The sequence below is a fragment of the Nyctereutes procyonoides genome, unplaced genomic scaffold (genome assembly GCF_905146905.1).
Source record: "Nyctereutes procyonoides isolate TBG_1078 unplaced genomic scaffold, NYPRO_anot_genome, whole genome shotgun sequence".
Taxonomy (NCBI): Eukaryota; Metazoa; Chordata; class Mammalia; order Carnivora; family Canidae; genus Nyctereutes; species Nyctereutes procyonoides.
Genome location: NW_026575040.1, coordinates 705,544 through 724,114, shown reverse-complemented (window position 1 = coordinate 724,114; position 18,571 = coordinate 705,544). Strand labels below are relative to the sequence as shown.

At 41.3% G+C, this 18,571-nt stretch overlaps 1 protein-coding gene and 1 pseudogene across 7 annotated transcripts in view; one reads left to right on the top strand and one right to left on the bottom strand.

Annotated features, from left to right (window-relative positions):
* SCAPER (S-phase cyclin A associated protein in the ER) overlaps positions 1 to 18,571 on the top strand; it is a 433,964-nt gene that overhangs the window by 363,273 nt on the left and 52,120 nt on the right. For all 7 annotated transcript variants that reach the window (XM_055319784.1, XM_055319782.1, XM_055319779.1 and 4 more), the window contains one exon: positions 11,634 to 11,789. In XM_055319784.1, coding sequence (XP_055175759.1) covers positions 11,634 to 11,789 — 156 coding nt within the window. The remainder of the gene's footprint in view (positions 1 to 11,633; positions 11,790 to 18,571) is intronic.
* On the bottom strand, positions 2,113 to 2,181 carry LOC129506522 (U4 spliceosomal RNA; annotated as a pseudogene).

Below are 18,571 nucleotides of genomic sequence, written 5' to 3'. Positions count from 1 at the left end.
TGGGTGGCTCAGTCAGTTTAGCATCTGCCTTTGGCTCAGATCATGATCCCAGGGTCCTGGAATTGAGCCTGAGTCGGGCTCCCACCCTGCAGGAAACTTCCTCCCTCTCCCTGCTGCTCCCCCTTGTGTTCTTGTGTTCGTTCTCTCTCTCTCTCTCTCTCTCTCTCTCTCTCTCTCTCTCTACTACTTTCTTAACAACTTTCAAGTAAATGATATATTATTGTTTGTTAACTATAGTCACAATGCTGTACGTTGCATCCCCAGGACTTATTCATCTTACAAATGGAAGTTTCTACCCTTATACCCTTTAACCAACATCTCATTTCCTCTAGCCCCCAGGTCTTAGTAACCACCATTCTATTCTTTATTTCTAGAAGTTCAACTTTTTTAGATTCTACATGTAAGAGACCTCATACGGTATATGTCTTTACCATCTGACTTATTTTATTTAACTCGTCTTCAAGATCCATCAGGGTTGTTGCAAATGGCAGGATTTCCTTCTTTTTTGGATTATATTCCATTACACACACACACACACACACACACACACAACACATTTTCTTTATCCATTCATCTTACGTGTCTTAAGTGATAGACACTTAAGAGTTGTGTCCATGTGTTGGCTGTTCTCAATAATGCTGCAGTGGACATGAGAGTGCAGATATCTCTTTGAAATGGTGATTCATTTCCCTCAGATATATATATAGAAGTGGAATGGATGGATCATGTAGTAGTTCTAGTCTCAGTTTTTTGAGGAACCTCCATACTGTTTTCCACAGTGGCCATGTAAGTGTACATTCCCACCAAAAGTGTACAAGGATTCACTTTTCTTGATATCCTTGCCAAAATTATCTCATATTTTTGATAATAGCCATTTCTAGAAGGACAACATGGTATTTTATTGTGGCTTTGATTTGCATTTCCCTGATGATCAGTGATGTTTAGCATCTTTTCCTATACCTGTTGGCCATATGTATGTTCTTCTTCTCCACACAAATGATTTGTGTTTTTACTATTGAGTTGTAGGAGTTCCTTATGTATTTTGGATATTAAACCCCGTATCTGACATATATTTTGCAAATATTTTCTCCCATTCAATAGGTTGCCTTTTCATTTTGATTGTTTCTTTTGCTGTGCAGAAGCTTTTAAGTGATGTAGTCCTGCTTGTTTATTTTTGCTTGTCTTGCTTATGCTCTTAGTATAATATGCAAAAAAAATTTTCCAAGCCCACTGTTAAGGAGTTTGTTCCCTGTGTTTCCTTCTAGGAGTTTAATGGTTTCAGGTCTTACATTTAGGTCTTTAATCCATGTCAAGTTCATTTTTATGAGTGGTATAAGAGGGATCCAATTTCATTCTTCTGCAGGTACTTTTCCAGTTTTCCCAGCACCATGTATTGAAGAGATTATCCTTTCCCTATTGAGTATTCTTAGCTCTCCTGTCAAATATTTGTGGACTATAGACCCATGGGTTTATTTCTTGGTTCTCAATTCTGTTCCATTGGTCTGTGTGTCTGTCTTTATGCTGGTACCATACTGTTTTGGTTACTGTAGCTTTGTCTTATAGTTTGAAATCGGGAGGTGATGCCTCCGTCTTTGTTCTTCTTTTACACAGTTGCTTTGGCTCTTTGGAGTCTTTTGCTGAAGCACAATTCTTTTCATCATATCCAATTAGAAATGTATATGTCTCTCATAAAACAGGAGAAACAAACTGTACATACAAAAGGCAAATAGATGAGTCCAAGTCACTGATACCAGTCTTCTGGAATCGAAAGTTATCAAAAGTAAGGCATCTATTCAAGAAGTTACAGAACTGTACTTTAGCACTTTGCTGGCCAACAAAGCCACATGCCAGGGGAGAGCTTAGGCACAGCAGGTGTCGCAAGTTCACAACTGAGCACATAATCTTTCCACCCAGAGGAGCTCCTTTGCCTGTGTCCTCCATTCCTTCTCAGTGACGCTCATGTCCCATTCAGTTACTCAAGCCAGCCGACTGAACATCGTCAGACTCCTCACGGAGACACCCTTTCCAAACCAGTATTCAGGTCACTCTTTACTACGTATTGATTCTGCCCGCCCTCTGCATCTCAGGTTTATCACCTTTACTCTACTGCTGTGTTTCTATTAGCAATAATCGCACCTCAGATAAACCTCATTGGCTTCGATACTGCCAGTGCGCACAGCTTACTGCTGTGTTTCTAAGTGTTAAGGCTCTCTTGCAGTAGCAGGTGGCTTGGCTGTTTCTCTCTCATTTCTCCTTTTCAATTAACTTCTCTTTCTTAATTAGAAAGTTTCTCTCAATGAGAAAAAGAATTTGGAAAACACAGAACAATGGATATTTTTGTAAACACACACAAATTACCTTGAATCCTGCCACCCAAAATATAATCACTGGGTTGGTTTTGGTGCATATACATTCAGTTTTTTTATAAAAAAATACTGTAATACTTGTACATATTATTTTATCATGTTTTTATTTATTTTTCTAAATCACCAGAAATTTGCAAATTACTTTTTGCTGGCTTTCCAAGTATTTCATTATGTAGCAATGATTTGCTCCACATGACCTTTTATTACTCATGTAAATTTATCCTAGTTTTTTACTATAGATAGTACTGGGAAGAACATCTTTGTACACTCAACTCTCCCTGCAACTGATGTTTTCTTAAAATAAATGCGGAGAAGTAGAATTTCGGGGTCAAAGAATATGCATTAAGAGTTTTTGTCTACATTGCCAAATTAACCTACACAAAGATTACCTATGAGCATATCCTTGTTCCCTCAGTCTACACAATATCATCTATCATCATTCTTTTGAGTTTTAGCCAAATTGAGAGGTGAAAATGCTTCATTTTTATCTTAGTAGTAACATTGAACATTTTGTAATGTTTACTGGCAATTTCTGTTATTTTGTGAGTTGCCTGTTTATATACTTTGCCCATTTTTGAACTGTGATGTTGGCTCTTTTTAATTGTAAAAGCTCTTCATATCAAGAACACAAGGCAAATGTACAGAGGGACAGTTGTGTGAAGAGGCAGCCAAAGGGCAGCCATATGAAAACCAAAAAAAAGAGTCCTCAAAGGAGTTCAGTGTTGTAGCCCCTTGATCTTGTACTTATGTGTCCGGAGCTTTGCTGAGATGTGAATGGAACGCACTAAAACATTACCAACCATCCTGTACTATGAAGTGGAAGCACAGTGCTGCAGATGATGCCTCTGCTTGTTTGGAGAAGTGTTAATTCCTTGTGGTATGTCTCTGTTTACAAGATCTTAGTTCTGTACTATGGCACTGTTTGTGTCAGTGACCAGATGGCAACATAGATTCCTGCCAACTTCAGTTCCCTCACAAGAAGACCAACTAACAACTATCCATAGATGAGACACCATCAAGAAAATACCAGAAATTGAGGGTGGGTGAGGCTGAAGTACCCTCCCTAGAACTCAAGACCAAGAAGAACTGCTTAGAAGGGTAAAAAAGGAAGAGCTAACACTCTTGACCACATCACCCCACCCCAGGCTGGCACAGTGCTAACCTGAGAGGGTCCCACTGAGCCTATAGTTTCTCCAGTGCAAAAAGAGCCCAAAGTGCATATCAGCTCACCTGGGGTTGTGGGACATCATAGGAGGCCTACGTGGGTTTTGCCCTCTGAGGATCACTGGGGAATCTGCAGGGCTTACCCACTAAGAATCAAATAGAAAGAGAGAAAGGCCAGTGGGACTGACAGCAGTCAGTTCTAAACCCTACTGGACTGATTCCTGAGCGGAAATCCCAAATGGCATTTCTGCCCCATCACAGAGCTAAACCAATAGTCCCATCTGGGCAAGGAGCGTGGTTGGCAGATCTGCCTGAATTGGTTACTCAGTCACCAGGCTGTACTGGCTGTAGAGCCTGTTCTGTAGCTGCACCAGGGCAGGGAAGCAATTCACATCCCTGCCCAGCTGCTCGGCATTACCTCCAGTCTCGACCAGCCAAAGAACCCAAGTACCCATGAAGCCCATCCTGCAGCTCTGCAGGTCCGGCCTGTAGCCAAACCAGCATCTCTACTCAGCTGTTGATCATAGCTTGTGGCCCCACACATAACCTGGAAGCCTGAACAGTGATCCTGGGAAGCCTCAAAGCATAGCCTATAGCCCCACCCAACTATGAGATATAGCTGGGAGCCCCTCTCAACCAGAGAATCCAGCTGGCAGCCGTGCCCACCAGCAGAGCACAGCCAGCAACCTAGCTGAAGTGCAGCCTGCAGCCCCATCCAACATCAAGGCACGGCCTTTCAAACTATGGAAAGAAAAACTGTCAGCCAAGAATGCTGTATGTACCTGGTAATGCTCTCCTTCAGAAATAAAGGAGAAATAAAGACTTTCCCAAACAGAACTGAAGAAGCTCTCCACCACTAGACCTGCCGTACAAGAAATGTTTAAGGGCATTCTTCACACTGAAAAGGAAGATAATAACAAAAACAGATGGATGTGTAATAGTCACTGGTAATAGCAAACATATAGTCAAAGTCTCAGTGTCTGATACTGTAATGGTGGTGCACAATTCACTTATAACCCTAATTTAAAGGTTTTAAAGATTAAAATAGAATGTATCAAAAGTAACCATAACTACAGTAATTTGTTATTGGATACACACTATAAAATATAAATTGCAACATCAATAACCTAAAATGTGAGCAGGGAAGAAGTAAAAGGATAAAGTTTCTATATGCTGCCAAACTTACCTTCTTAAAATAGAATATAATAAATATATTTTATTTAAGCTTCTTGGTAACCACAAATCACACCACCACAAAGAGTCATCAAATCACAAAGGAAGAGAGCAAGAAAAAAAGAAGCAAAAAATAAAGTACAAAACAATCAGAAAACACAAAACAGCAATAGTAAGTCATTATTAATAATTGCTTTAAGTATAATTGGATTAAATTCCATAATCAAAGCACATCGAATGGCTGAATGGATAAAAGAACAAGATCCAATGATATACTTCCTTCGGGAGACTCATTTTAGCGTTAAGGACATAGAGTAAAAGGATGGGAAGAGATAATTCAAGGAAATGGTAACTAAAAGAAAGTAGGGGTAGCTATATTTTTATCAGACAAAATAGATTTTAAGCTAAAAATGGTCAAAAGAAACAAGGTCATTGTATAATGATAAAGGGATCAGTCTACTAAGAAGATACAACAGTGATAAATATTTATGTACCCAACTCTGGAGCACCTAAATATATAAAACAAATCCTAAAAGAAATAAACAATAACATGGTAATAGTTATTGACTTTAATACTCCGCTCCCAACAGTAGACAGATCTTCCAGACAGAGAATCAATAAGGAAACAGCCGATTTAAACAACACAGTAGGCCAGAGGACCTAATATATAGAGAACGTTCTATCCAACAGGAGCAGAATATATATTCTTCTCAAGTGCATATGGAACATTTTCTTGGATGGATCATATATTAGGCCACAAAACAAGTCTCAACAAATATAAGAATATAGAAACTTCATCAAATATCTTTTCCTACCACAGTGTTATGAAACTAGAAAATGATAATGGGAGAAAAGCTGAAAATTTTACATAAACTTAGAAATTAAACAGCACAGTCCTGAACAATCAATGAATCAAAGACAATTTTCAATATTTTTAAGACAAATGAAAATGGAAGCACAACATGCCAAACCTTATAAGACAGAAAAAGCAGTTCTAAAATGGAGTTTTATATTGGTAAATACATATATCAAGAAACAACAATGATCTCAAATGAAGAACTTTAGTTGTAGTAGAAGTGAAGTAATAAAGATTAAAGCAGAAATAAATGAATGGATGCAAATAAATAAAATTATACATAAAAGAGGAGACGTTATGTCTAATGCCACAGAAATACTAAGGATCATAAGAGACTGTTATGAACCATTATATGCCAACAAATTGAACAACCTAGAACTGGCAAAATCCTAGAAATATACAACTACAACTACCAAGACCATATATCATAAAAAAATAGAAAATCTGAGGGCGCCTGGTTGGTTCAGTCAATTAAGCTTTTGCTTTCCGCTCGGGTCATGACCTCAGGATCCTGGAATTGAGCCCCACATCAGACTCCCTACTCAGTGGGGAGCCTGCTTGTCCTCTCTCTGCCAGTGCTCATTTGTTTTTTCTCTCTCTCTCTCTCTCACAAATAAATAAAATCTTTTTAAAAAGAGAGAGAAAAAATCTGAACAGACTAATAGCAAGTAAGGAGATTGAATCAATAATCAAAAACCTCACAACAGAGAAGAGCTTAGGGCAAGATAGTTTCACTGGTGAATTCCACCAAATACTTAAAGAATTAACACCAATCCTTCTCAGACTATTCCAAAACAAATTGAAGGAAAGGGAACACTGCCAAACTGGTTTTACAAGGCCAGCACCACCCAGATACCAAAGCCAGAAAAAGGAACTACAAGACGAGAACTATGGCCCAATATTCCATTTTTTAAATTTAATTTTATTATTTTTTTAATAATAAACTTATTTTTTATTGGTGTTCAATTTACCAACATACAGAATAACACCCAGTGCTCATCCCGTCAAGTGCCCCCCTCAGTGCCCGTCACCCATTCACCCCCACCCCCCCCCGCCCTCCTCCCCTTCCACCACCCCTAGTTCGTTTCCCAGAGTTAGGAGTCTTTATGTTCTGTCTCCCTTTCTGATATTTCCTACCCATTTCTTCTCCCTTCCCTTCTATTCCCTTTCACTATTATTTATATTCCCCAAATGAATGAGACCATATAATGTTTGTCTTTCTCTGATTGACTTATTTCACTCAGCATAATACCCTCCAGTTCCATCCACGTTGAAGCAAATGGTGGGTATTTGTCATTTCTAACGGCTGAGGAATATTCCATTGTATATATACTAGACCACTTTCTTGCACCACACACAAAGATAAACTCAAAATGGATGAAAGATCTAAATGTGAGACAAGATTCCATCAAAATCCTAGAGGAGAACACAGGCAACACCCTTTTTGAACTTGGCCACAGTAACTTCTTGCAGATACATCCACGAAGGCAAAAGAAACAAAAGCAAAAATGAATTATTGGGACTTCATCAAGATAAGAAGCTTTTGCACAGCAAAGGATACAGTCAACAAAACTACAAGACAACCTACAGAATGGGAGAAGGTATTTGCAAATGATGTATCAGATAAAGGGCTGGTTTCCAAGATCTATAAAGAACTTCTTAAACTCAACAGCAAAGAAACAAACAATCCAATCATGAAATGGGCAAAAGACATGAACAGAAATCTCACAGAGACATGGCCAACAAGCACATGAGAAAATGCTCTGCATCCCTTGCCATCAGGGAACTATAAATCAAGACCACAATGAGATCCCACCTCACACCAGTGAGAATGGGGGAAATTAACAAGGCAGGAAACCACAAATGTTGGAGAGGATGTGGAGAAAGGGGAACCCTCCTGCACTGTTGGTGGGAATGTGAACTGGTGCAGCCACTCTGGAAAACTGTGTGGAGGTTCCTCAAAGAGTTAAAAATAGATCTGCCCTACGACCCAGGAATGGCACTGCTGGGGATTTACACCAAAGATACAGATGCAGTGAAACGCCGGGACACCCGCACCCCGATAAGCAGCAATGCTTATCCATTTTCCACCTTAGGGCAATAATTTCTACTTTTTCACCATTTCAAGCAATGATGTAGGAACAGCCTTATAGAAATCTTTTTTTTTTTTTTTGCACCTGAGAGCTTCTTGAGTTTACATGCTTACAATAGGAATTTATGAATGCTATGATAAATGCATGTTTAACATTACAAAGTAATGCCAAATCGTTTTTACAAAGTAACTATACAAATTTCATTTCTCATGAGCAATGGTTGGGAGTTCCATTTCCCTATATCCTTATCACTGTTTTATGTTAGCACACTTCTTAATTACCAGTCTGATATGTGTGAAGTGGTATTTTGTGTCATCTTCATTTACATTGTGTTTATCACTAGTGATGTTGAACATTGTTTATTGGCCTTTGTTATAATCAGAATTCATTTGTAGGAGACAAACCAACAGAACTATTTTAAGCAGAAAGGATTTTTTTTTAAGATTTTATTTATTTATTCATGAGAGACAGAGAGAGAGAGAGACAGGCAGAGGGAGAAGCAGGCTCCATGCAGGTAGCCCGATGTGGGACTCATTCCCGGGTCCCCAGGATCACACCCTGAGCTGAAGGCAGAAGCTCAACCACTGAGCCACCCAGGCGTCCCAGGCAGAAAGTATTTACATGGAACAATTTTTTAAAAATTGTTGCAGGACACCTGGGTGACTCAGCAGTTGAGCACCTGCCTTTGGCCCAGGGTGTGATCTGGGAGTCCTGGGATCAAGTCCCACATCGGGTTCCCTGCCTGGAGCCTGCTTCTGCCTCTGCCTCTCTCTCTCTCTCTCTCATAGATAAATAGAATCTTTAAAAAAAAATTGTTGCAAAGACTGAAAGAGTGGATTCTAGACTAGATCTCTGGGAATACTCCCAGAAAAACACTGCAAAACTGGTGATCTACTCTATCTATCAAAATCAAGAGCTGCTCTATCAAAATGATGAACCATTCATATTGTTTAGTCCAGAAGCTCACTGCCTCTGGAACACACTACAGCAGCTAGATTTCCACCCCTCAAAAATATATGACCCAAACTCTGTCTCTCAACCTCCAGAATACTGGTAATGGCATTTAGATTTGAAATAACCTGATTCATTGAGCCAAAATTAGGCCTTCCTGCTAAACTGTAATAATACTTTGAACATATCTCTTATAGAAATTGTTAGGTGTCAGTTTCTACCTTAAGAGGTCTTTGAGGTTAGTATCAGTGTCATATTTAGAAATGATTGAATGGATTAATGCATAATTACAAATAGTTATCCACACATCTCTTGAATCATTTATGGGATGAATTGGTGACATTCAATTAGACAATGTTGAGAGATCTCAGGAGAAGAGATAATGAGTTTTTGTTTGAACATACCTATGTGGAAGTGTCTTGGAACCCCCAAGACAAAATATCCAGAACCTAGACTTTCTAGAAAGAAGTTCAGAAAAGAAGTAATCACAGAGATAGGAAATTAGGAGTTATTAACATATTGAGGATAGTTGAAACCATGAAATTTCATGAGTTTACTCAACCTAGGTCAGAAATAGAACCCCTTTGCACCACATTTCAGTTGGGGTTTCAGCTTCATCTTTCAGCTTATAAATCCTAGTAGCAAAAGCTACAGAGGGACCCATTTTAAATTTCAAATGGTAAAACAAATGGAGAGGCCCATTTCCTGGAGAATTCACAGAATCATGTTTCCCAGGATATACATTCCAAGTCCACATTAAAGCTTTTCATCTTGTATATGGACACTCTTATCAGTAGTCAGAAGACATCAGGATATTACATCTCTCCTGATTCACTCTCCCTGAGCCTCAGCTTCCTCGTCTATCAAATGGGAATAGTAATACCAACCCCTACATAGTGAATATGGTTTTCTCATACCCTATAGGTAGGACTAAAAATTGATGCAAGGGTTTTTTTTTTTTTATGTAATGGGGCTGTACATATCAAGAACTCTAAAAATCTGCATACTCCTTGGCTCTGTAATCCTACATCTAGAAAGTAACTTGAAATCTGGCAAGGATTTGTATATAAAATGTTCATCCCAACATGGTTTATAGTGATGGATGCTGAAAACTACCAGAAACTCTAAAAATATTCCACTGGCAGAAAATTATTCACCCATTTAAAAAAAATGATGTTCATGTATGCAATCGGACCTCTAGAATCTAGATCATTTTACAGGAAATACATAGTTCAAAAAATACGGTAAATGACAACACAGGGATATAATCAGCAAAATTTAGATTGTGGGAACTAAAATAAACCACCAGGTTTTATCAACAAATAAATTTGCAAAGGAAGAAAAGAGAGCTGGAGGGGTAACATAGAGATTAAGAAGAGAGTTTGATATGGTAACCAATTATAAGGTGTGGTTCTTATTTGAATCCTAATTTTTAAACAACTATTTAAAATGTTAATGCATTTATGATACTTTTGGAAATTTGAGTACTAGTTACTTGACGGTACTAAGGAATTACTGTTATTTTCAGTTGTAATGGTATTGTAGTTTTTTTAAATTCTTATTTCTTAGAGATACAAACATTTATTAATGAAATGACATAATGGCTTAGATTTGCTTATCCATTATGCAAGATAGTGTGGATGGGTAGGATTGGCCATGGTTGATTGTGGTCAGAGATGGATGGTAAATGCATGGGAGTCTGTTATCCTAGTAATTTTTTTTGGGGGGGGTTATGTTAAAACCTCTCAATAATACAGTTTTTCCATGATATAGAAAATGCCTAAAATAGTTGAATGAAATTCAGTTTACTATCAGTCATATAGAGAAAAAAATCAAATAAAAAAAAAAAAACAAAAGGAAATACCTTGAGTGCATATGTCAGTGTGTCGGTTTCCTTCATTATAAGATAAAGGTCTGGTGGTAACCATTTCATAATTCCCAATTTTAAATCTGTAGGAGATATTCAGTAGCCCAGGTAAATACATTTCCTAATATAAGAGGAGAAAAAGGGGGGCATTATATTGCATCTTCTAAGTAGTAAACTTGGAAAAAGCTCCAAACATGAATTATTCCTCAGATTTTCCTTACTTTTACAAAAAGGTGTACTGGCAAATGAATAGTGATGAGGATCATAGTTCACTTGTGAGCAGAAGCATCAATTCCTTTGCATTTATTGCTAAAAGTTAACATGTTGATGTTCAGAATTGCTGTATTCGAAGTCTTACCTTTTCATACATGTAAATACAGCAGCACTGAGTCCGTATACAATCTCTAAGCTAAGGCTGATTTATCTACAAGGTCATTTATAGTCTTAAAATACTATTTTCAATAATAGCTGTTTTGCAGGCTAATAAAAGAGCTATTATTTTTGGTCCAGTTTAATAAACAGCTCTGGAAAGCTGTTTAATGGGCTGAAAAGATGAAAGTGACTTCTTAAATGTTATTGTCAACTAGCAACACTGGTACTTTGCATAACAGAAAACAATTAGATTCTCACTGTTACACTCTTAAGGTGATAGGATTTTGAAAAATAGAGAATCTATATTTGGCACTAGAAATGGTAAAAGGTTGTTTAAAAAAAAGAAATTTAAAAAAAAAATAAAAATAAAAAAAAGAAATTTAGGTTGTTACAAGAGCGTCATCTTATTTTCTGAACCCCCACATTCTAGCAAATTGGGCTCTCTGGTACTTTAAAAAGTATTGCTTTTCAAGAGTGTTGAGGTAACTATAAATCAGTTCAACTGTTGGACAGACGCTTTAGACCACTAAAAATGATCAGATAATCATTTTTGCTCATCTTCCTTGAAAAATAGCATCAGAATAACCAAAAGAGGCAAGAGAATCACTTAACAGAAATAGTTGATTATTCAGGACTAAATCTAAGGAAAGTATTACTTGAGATGCTTTACCCAAACCTGTGTTGCTTGCTTGGTAGCGGGGTCTAAGCCTGTGTTTTTAAAACTTACCTTTGAAGGTGAAGATATTGCCAGTCTATGCAGACTGATAACACACGTTTCCCCCTTTATCTAGCTATGTGGTGAACATAGGTCTGATCAACAAGCTTCATGGCTGCTTCCTCTCGGTACAAGGACCAGTGGACGAGAATCCCAAGATGGCCACATTTTTGCAGCACGCTGCAGAACTCTTGCATGGAATGTGCACACTGTGCTTTGCTGTCACCAGAAGGTAAGGCTTCTACTTAATATCAGTGTGGACTCAACTTTGGGAACTTCCCTTAAATTTTGCGCATCTTGGGATCATTTCATAGGAATACAAGTGGTCATGTTGGCTTCTTTTCTTCTTTAGGTCACCTTTGTCCTTATTGGTCTCCCATATTGAGACCAGCCTTCTGTTTCTTGTTTTTTCCTGACTACATGCTCCGGTTAGAGCCTGTTTTTCTTGTTGGTATCCTACACTTAACTACACTTCATTACTGGAAGAGATCTTAGGGGTCATCCAGTCCCACTTCCATGGAAATTCAAAGGAATCCAGTGATTCTCCATGAGTCAGTGAGTCAGTAACAAAGCCTGTACCAGACCAAGCCAGACCCTCAGCACAATACAGCACGGCCTCTCCTGGTGTCCATGACTGGGTTCACATGCTTTTACGGACAGCCTCCTAGGGTTGTGTATTTTCCCCTTTTGTCTCTTTCTCCAAGATGCCTTCATGAATAAGGAAAGGGAACCATCCAAAAAACCAGCTCCCTCGAGTTACATTTGGCCTATGTGTAGGATGACCGAATCAGGTAGAGGCCAGTGGCATGGGTAGTGAAAGAACTCACCCAAGGCAGGACAGAGGACACAGAAGTTTATTGAAAACACTGCAAGGGAGCAGCGGGCAGGACAGCAAAGGAGAGACTGTCAGCCGTGAGGTGGGGGCGGAGGGGGGTGTAGTTAGGGGGAAGTGAGGGGGGATGGGATGGGAACGGATGGGATTTGGTTTGGGTCCTGTGCCCCGTTATAAGCAGCCCACTGGTCAGCTGGGGCTGATGGGTATTCTGAGGTGAGTCACTTAATGAGCCTGTTTGCATTCCACTAGGGGGCTGGGGGCCGTATGGGTGTGATTATAGCCAACGTGCCAGGGACAGCTGCCGGCCTGGTGAGCTCCTTAGACGCCTCGCCCCATGCTGTGAACTGCCCTCAAAAGCAGTAGCTCTCTTGGGGAGGGCAGAGGAAACCCCCCCCTCAATTGCAATAGTGTTTCTAATAGGAATATGACATAGCCCTCAGGCATATTAAGAATGTTCAGTAAAATAACTTTCTTATAATTAAATCTAAATAGCACTACATATAATTTCTCTAAAGATTCTATTTATTTATTTATTTGGCAGAGAGAGAGGGAGAGCAGGAGCAGGGGGCAGGGGCAGAGGGAGAAGAAGAAGCAGACTCCCCGCTGGGCAGGGAGCTTGATGGGGGGCTCCATCCTGGGACCTTGGGATCATGACCTGAATAGCTGAAGGCAAATGCTTAACCGACTGAGCCACCGAGACACCCCACGTATAACTTTTTTTTTACTGCAACCCTGTTTATTTATATTTCATATACTCTTCAAACATACACAGAAGGAGAGAGTACAAGAACGAATAGCTCCAACTATTAGCAATATTTTCCCAGTCTTATTTCATCCCCCCACTCACCCCCTGGGTTTTTTGTTTTGTTGGTTTTTTGTTTTGGGAGAGGGAGGTTATGGCAAGAGCATGTTACAACAACTTTCAGATACTCATTTCACCCACGATACTTCAGCCTGCGCCTCTGAGGTGTTGAACACGAGTGCCCCGCATTGTCACACCTGGTGTAATAAGCGATAATCCTGTGGGGTACCTACCTAATCCTTGTTCACTGCTCTCCACGGTCTCAGCGTCTTTCTACCATAAGTTTCTTGGATTCAGTTCAAATTTCAGGTGACATTTGGTTGTTAGAAGACAAAAGTCAAGGAAATAAATGTTATGCATTGCTAATTTTAAATGCACTTGCAGTATGGTGTCTATTTTAATAGAAGTATTTTTATCTGATTTTTGCTATTTATTATCCTTTCCTGCTTTTCAGGTTGAGGAGGCATTATACATGTTCATAAGTGTTTTTATTTCCTTCTGATATAAAATTCTTACTTTGTTCCCATCGAAGGAACTCTTTAAGAATAAGGCAAAAGTTAATTCAACTATTCTTAAAATGTCTTCACACTGGAGCCTGATTCACTTAAGTCAATTTTCAAAATAAATCTTATTGATTAGAAAAAAAACAAAGATTTATAGGGAAATTGAGAAGATAGTACAGAGAATTCGCATGTACTTGCACTCAATTTCTCCAATTATTGATATCTTATATTAGTACGGTACAAATATTAGCTAATGAATCACTATTAAAATATTCGCATTAACCAAAAACCATAAAAAATGGTTAAGTTCAAGAGGAAATAGATGTTGGGTGTTAAAGTCTATTCTAAGATGATCAAATTGGAGAAAAGTTATTAAAACTGTATGACTGGATCTGGTCTTAGACTTTTAAATAAGTTTAAGACAATAGGATTGCTGCAGGTGGCAAGGAAACAACTTCCGGTAAGTTGTGTGTTGTTAATCTTGGATGGATTTCAGCAAGAAGCAAACTTAAAGACCCATGGGGTTCATCTTCTCTTGTGGAGGCTGAATGGATGGGAGGATAAGACCACCTTTCTTATGCAAGAGAGCAATCTCTTCCTTTAAGGCCAAAATCCTTTCTGCCTGGAGTTTGATCAGTTCAGCGACCTTCTCTTTTGCCACAATGTCTGCTTTCCGAGGGCCCTTAAGTCTCTTTAATTTTGTAAAAGTTCCCTTTCCCCTCTGCCTTTATTTTTATGCCATTGATTTGTTCGAGAAAAAAACTACATGGTTTTTAAAGGAGTTGTCAAGAAGAAAATTAAAACTGGGGGATCCCTGGGTGGCTCAGTGGTTTAGCACCTGTCTTCGGCCCAGGGCTTGATCCTGGAGACCCGGGATCAAATCCCACATCAGGCTCCCTGCATGGAGCCTGCTTCTCCCTCTGCCTGAGTCTCTGCCTCTCTCTCTGTCTCTGTGTGTCACGAATAAATAAATAAATAAATCTAAAAAAAAAAAAAAGAAAATTAAAACTTATTTTAGTTCAAAAATCAAATTTTTGAAACTTCTAAAGTCTACCTGCTTCAAGAAATATCCATCCATATTCTATGTACACAGAATGCCAGTGACTACGTTCAGAATATTCTAAAAGAATTTGCTTTCTAAAATGAACCTCCTCAGTATTTTTTAGTCTGTTACACAGAGGACGCTGCACCCCACCTCTACCCCAGTCACATTTCTAGAAAGATTGAGACTACCTGAATGTCCGGGAAGCTAAGCACGGCCTATATTCAGCGTTCCCTCCTAGCAGTGCAGACGGAGCTGCCTTCCAGGATTAGATGATAACCCAGGACGTGGCTGTCTGTGGGTCTGTAACCTAAATACGCTGAGGTGGCCCTGCGTCACCGGAGGCTGGCAGCAGTCACGGGGCCGCACTCCGGGCCTGGCACCTGCCGACGTGGGGTCAGCCGTGCCCTGGCTAGCTCCGGCCAGTAGCCGCCTTGCTCCCTGGGAGGTTCCCTCACTCAGGAGACCCCTTCCCACGGCGCTTCTTTTCATCACGCAGCATCGTAAACCTGCCAGCGTCTCAGGTCTTTGTTACCTGTGTTCTTCCCTTAAATCCAGATGAGTGCCCCACACCTAAGCGTTTCCATATGTGGTTGGTGAGTTGGTGGGCTCCCGCTTTCACCTGCGCAGATTTAGTCGCTTGAAATCTGGGGCTTGAAAGCAGCTTGGAGCTCATTCCCAGCACTCCCTCTTATAGGGAAAGCAACGGAGCCAAACTGGAACCAGCCTCCAGGATTCCTGCCTCAGTGCTCTCACCTACACGCTTGACCTTGCATGATTCAAATCGTAGGAGCATACTTCTCATTTCTTTGGAGATTTTCTCAGTTATGTATATGGAAAACAGGATCCCCTTCTCTGTAACACACTCAGCCATGTTGTCTTCCGGTGGACGTTGACGGAGCACCTGCCTGGGCCAGACACCAGGACAAGGACCCAAGATACCGCCTCCGGGAGCCCAGAGCCTGGCCTCAGGGCAGACCCGTAAACTAGCAGCTGCAGCAGAAGAGGATGTTCTCCCAAGGAGGTCAAGAAAGGAGGCAATGGACTAAATCGTAAGGGACCCAGGAAGACAAGTGGATGCGACAGAAGGGGCCGTAATATGCGCACTGTGTGAGAGAGCAGACGTTCTGGGTGCCTCTGGCCCCCGGAGGTCACCTGCCAACAGATTCCTATATTTCTCTGCCTGAGGATACTCTCTGGACAAGTAGCTGTTGGCTACAAGTGCAGGAGAGTTAACAGCTCCGGGAGTGACCCTCCAGCAACACATGGGTGGATTTTGTCCCCACTCCCCCGCCTCGGTGAGCCCCGAGGGGTGTTCTGCACGGTGGGTCAGGGCGCGCCGGTGCCAACCTAGGCACTAACCCATCCTTGATCGGCTTTCTCCCTCCCCCTTCTGTCCTTGGCTTCCTCACAAATAAAGTACTTGCGCCCAGAGCCTTATTTCAGGATCTGGTCTGGAAGCAGCCCAGAGCAAGAGACATGGGTGCACAGGGTACTCTGGACTGTACAAGGGACATCTCATTCAGTCTGATGTGGCCGTGCGGCGGGGTGACTACAGGGAGTGGCAGAAGGCGCAGCAGTACACCAACCCCATGATGGTAGCTCCTAGGACTTGAGGTGCTACGCTGGAGCTGCAGAAAGCCACTGAAGTTGTTGAAGATTTATGATTACAGATCAGATGTATGGTACAGAGGACTGTAATGGCATGACCCCAGAGGTAGAAGGAATCATAGAGAGACGCTTGGAGCCACGTGGGGAATGTTGAGGGCCCGTGGGGGCAGCGGAAATAGGAGCAAACACGTGAAGAGGAGAAAGAATAAGCATAAGAGAGGCGGCATAGAGCTTGGTGACGTGGGAGGTAAAAGGGAGGGAGGAACTTTAAATGGCTCCCAGGTTTCTGACTTGAAATCTGTGAGTGATAGATGATATCCTCTCCAAATTAGGGATGAGCAGTTTTCCATAGAGGAAATACGCCTAAGGGCTATCCAAGGAGACCAAAGTCTTTGTATATATATATGTATTGTTTTTATAGACATATACAACTGGATTTTAAATAAATCAGTGATTAACTCTTGGTGGTTTTTAAGAATTCTTTTTTTTTTTTGAGATTTTTTTCTATTTATTTGACACAGAGAGAGAGCACAAGCAGGGGAAATGGCAGGCAGAGGGAGAGGGAGAGAAGCAGGCTCCATCCCAGGACTCTGGGACCATGATCCAAGCGGCAGGCAGAAACTTAACTGTAACAACACCCAGGCGCACCAAGAATTCTTCTTTTTTTTAAGATTTTATTTATTTATTTGAGAGAGAGAGAATGAGTAGTCGGGGCGGGGGGGGTGGCGGCATTAGGGATAGAGAGAGGGAGAAGCGGACTCCTCACTGGGCAGGGAGCCCGATGCGGGGTGGGATTCCAGGGCCACCACCGAGCCACCCAGGTGCCCCGGCTTTTAAGAATTCTCAATCCATTTTCCCACTATGATTTCCTTCTCCGACTTTAGTTATTCAACAAATTTCTCTTAGTAGGCCTTGCTACAAAAGCAGATTATTCTAGGAAAAAAGTCCAGGTGGTTTCCTGGCTTGGTTTACCTGGAAATTCTTAGCAGGATCAGTGTGGCTGCTTTTGTGAATGAGGTAAAGGAAGGATCCCTCATCGCCGCTCTTCCTCGTCCTTCGTCCCAGCATTTCCTGAACGCCACCAAGCCACAGGGACACAGGACAGTTCTCCCCTTGAGACGAGTTCGCCTCTAATATTTACGAGACCGTTTCATGCTACTTCCCAGCTCTCCACGGAAATGCTATTTCTCTGCCATCGACTATGACGACCCGTGGACGCACTTTGCACACAGCTCTGAGGTCACAGCTGTGTCTGGGGGTGAGGGAGGTGGCTGTGGTCAGGGGGAGCAACCACGTGACGCCCGCTCGGCCATCAGGCCCGGCAGCCAGAGCCAGGGAGGTGTGGAAGGCTCGTGGTCACGGCTCTCGTGTGCGCAGCCGGAATAAGGAGCCAGAGGAGCCGGAGGCACCGCAGACGTGGCTCCTGGGGAGCTGGAAAATCCTGGGGTCACTAAGCCGGATTGCCCAGGCCGCTGGGTAAACACCGCTCGGCTGCTGGTGGCCCGGCCTTTGTGGCGGGGATTACAGCGGGGCTGCCTTGCTCCTCTCCTATTGTGCCCTTAATCTTCTAATTTTCACCCAGGTATTCTGAAAGACACTTTGGGTGGCAGAGGCCATATTATTAGTCTTTGCTTCAAGGTGGGGGAGAAAAGACTGATGATTTTTTTGTACCAGGCTTGGTTTTGAACTTGCTTTCAAGTAAAAATTGACATTGCAATCTTCTGGCGAAAGGATTGGTTTTCCATTAGGATCACTCCTAATGTGGGTGTGAGTCCAAGAACTTTTCACAAGTTGCAGTTCTTAATCATTTAAAAAATTCAAGCATCTGCAACAGGACTTTCAGAAATGCTCATTTCTTTGGCTTTACTGCTACCCCTTTTCCATTCTCGGTCCTTTAAGCCGTAAAGAGGAAAGGACAGTTTTCAAACCTCAGGGCAGCCTCTCAGCAACCCTAATTGGCTGAGACTCACGGAGGCCCCCTTAAGTGCCGGCTCCTTAGCTGAACTAATAGGATCAGAACAGTAATGAGTGATTATAAATTGCAGCCAACACAGGCCTTTCACTTAGCAGTCATTTCCTGATTCCATAACTGTACTAGGCACTATAGGGAGAGGGCCAGGAAGCAGGGGGGCCACATTGAATGAGTTTACAGTCCTTATGGCGGCACAGAATAAAACCTAGCTAATTCTGATTGGTTGGAGAAGACTGTTCTGAATTCTAG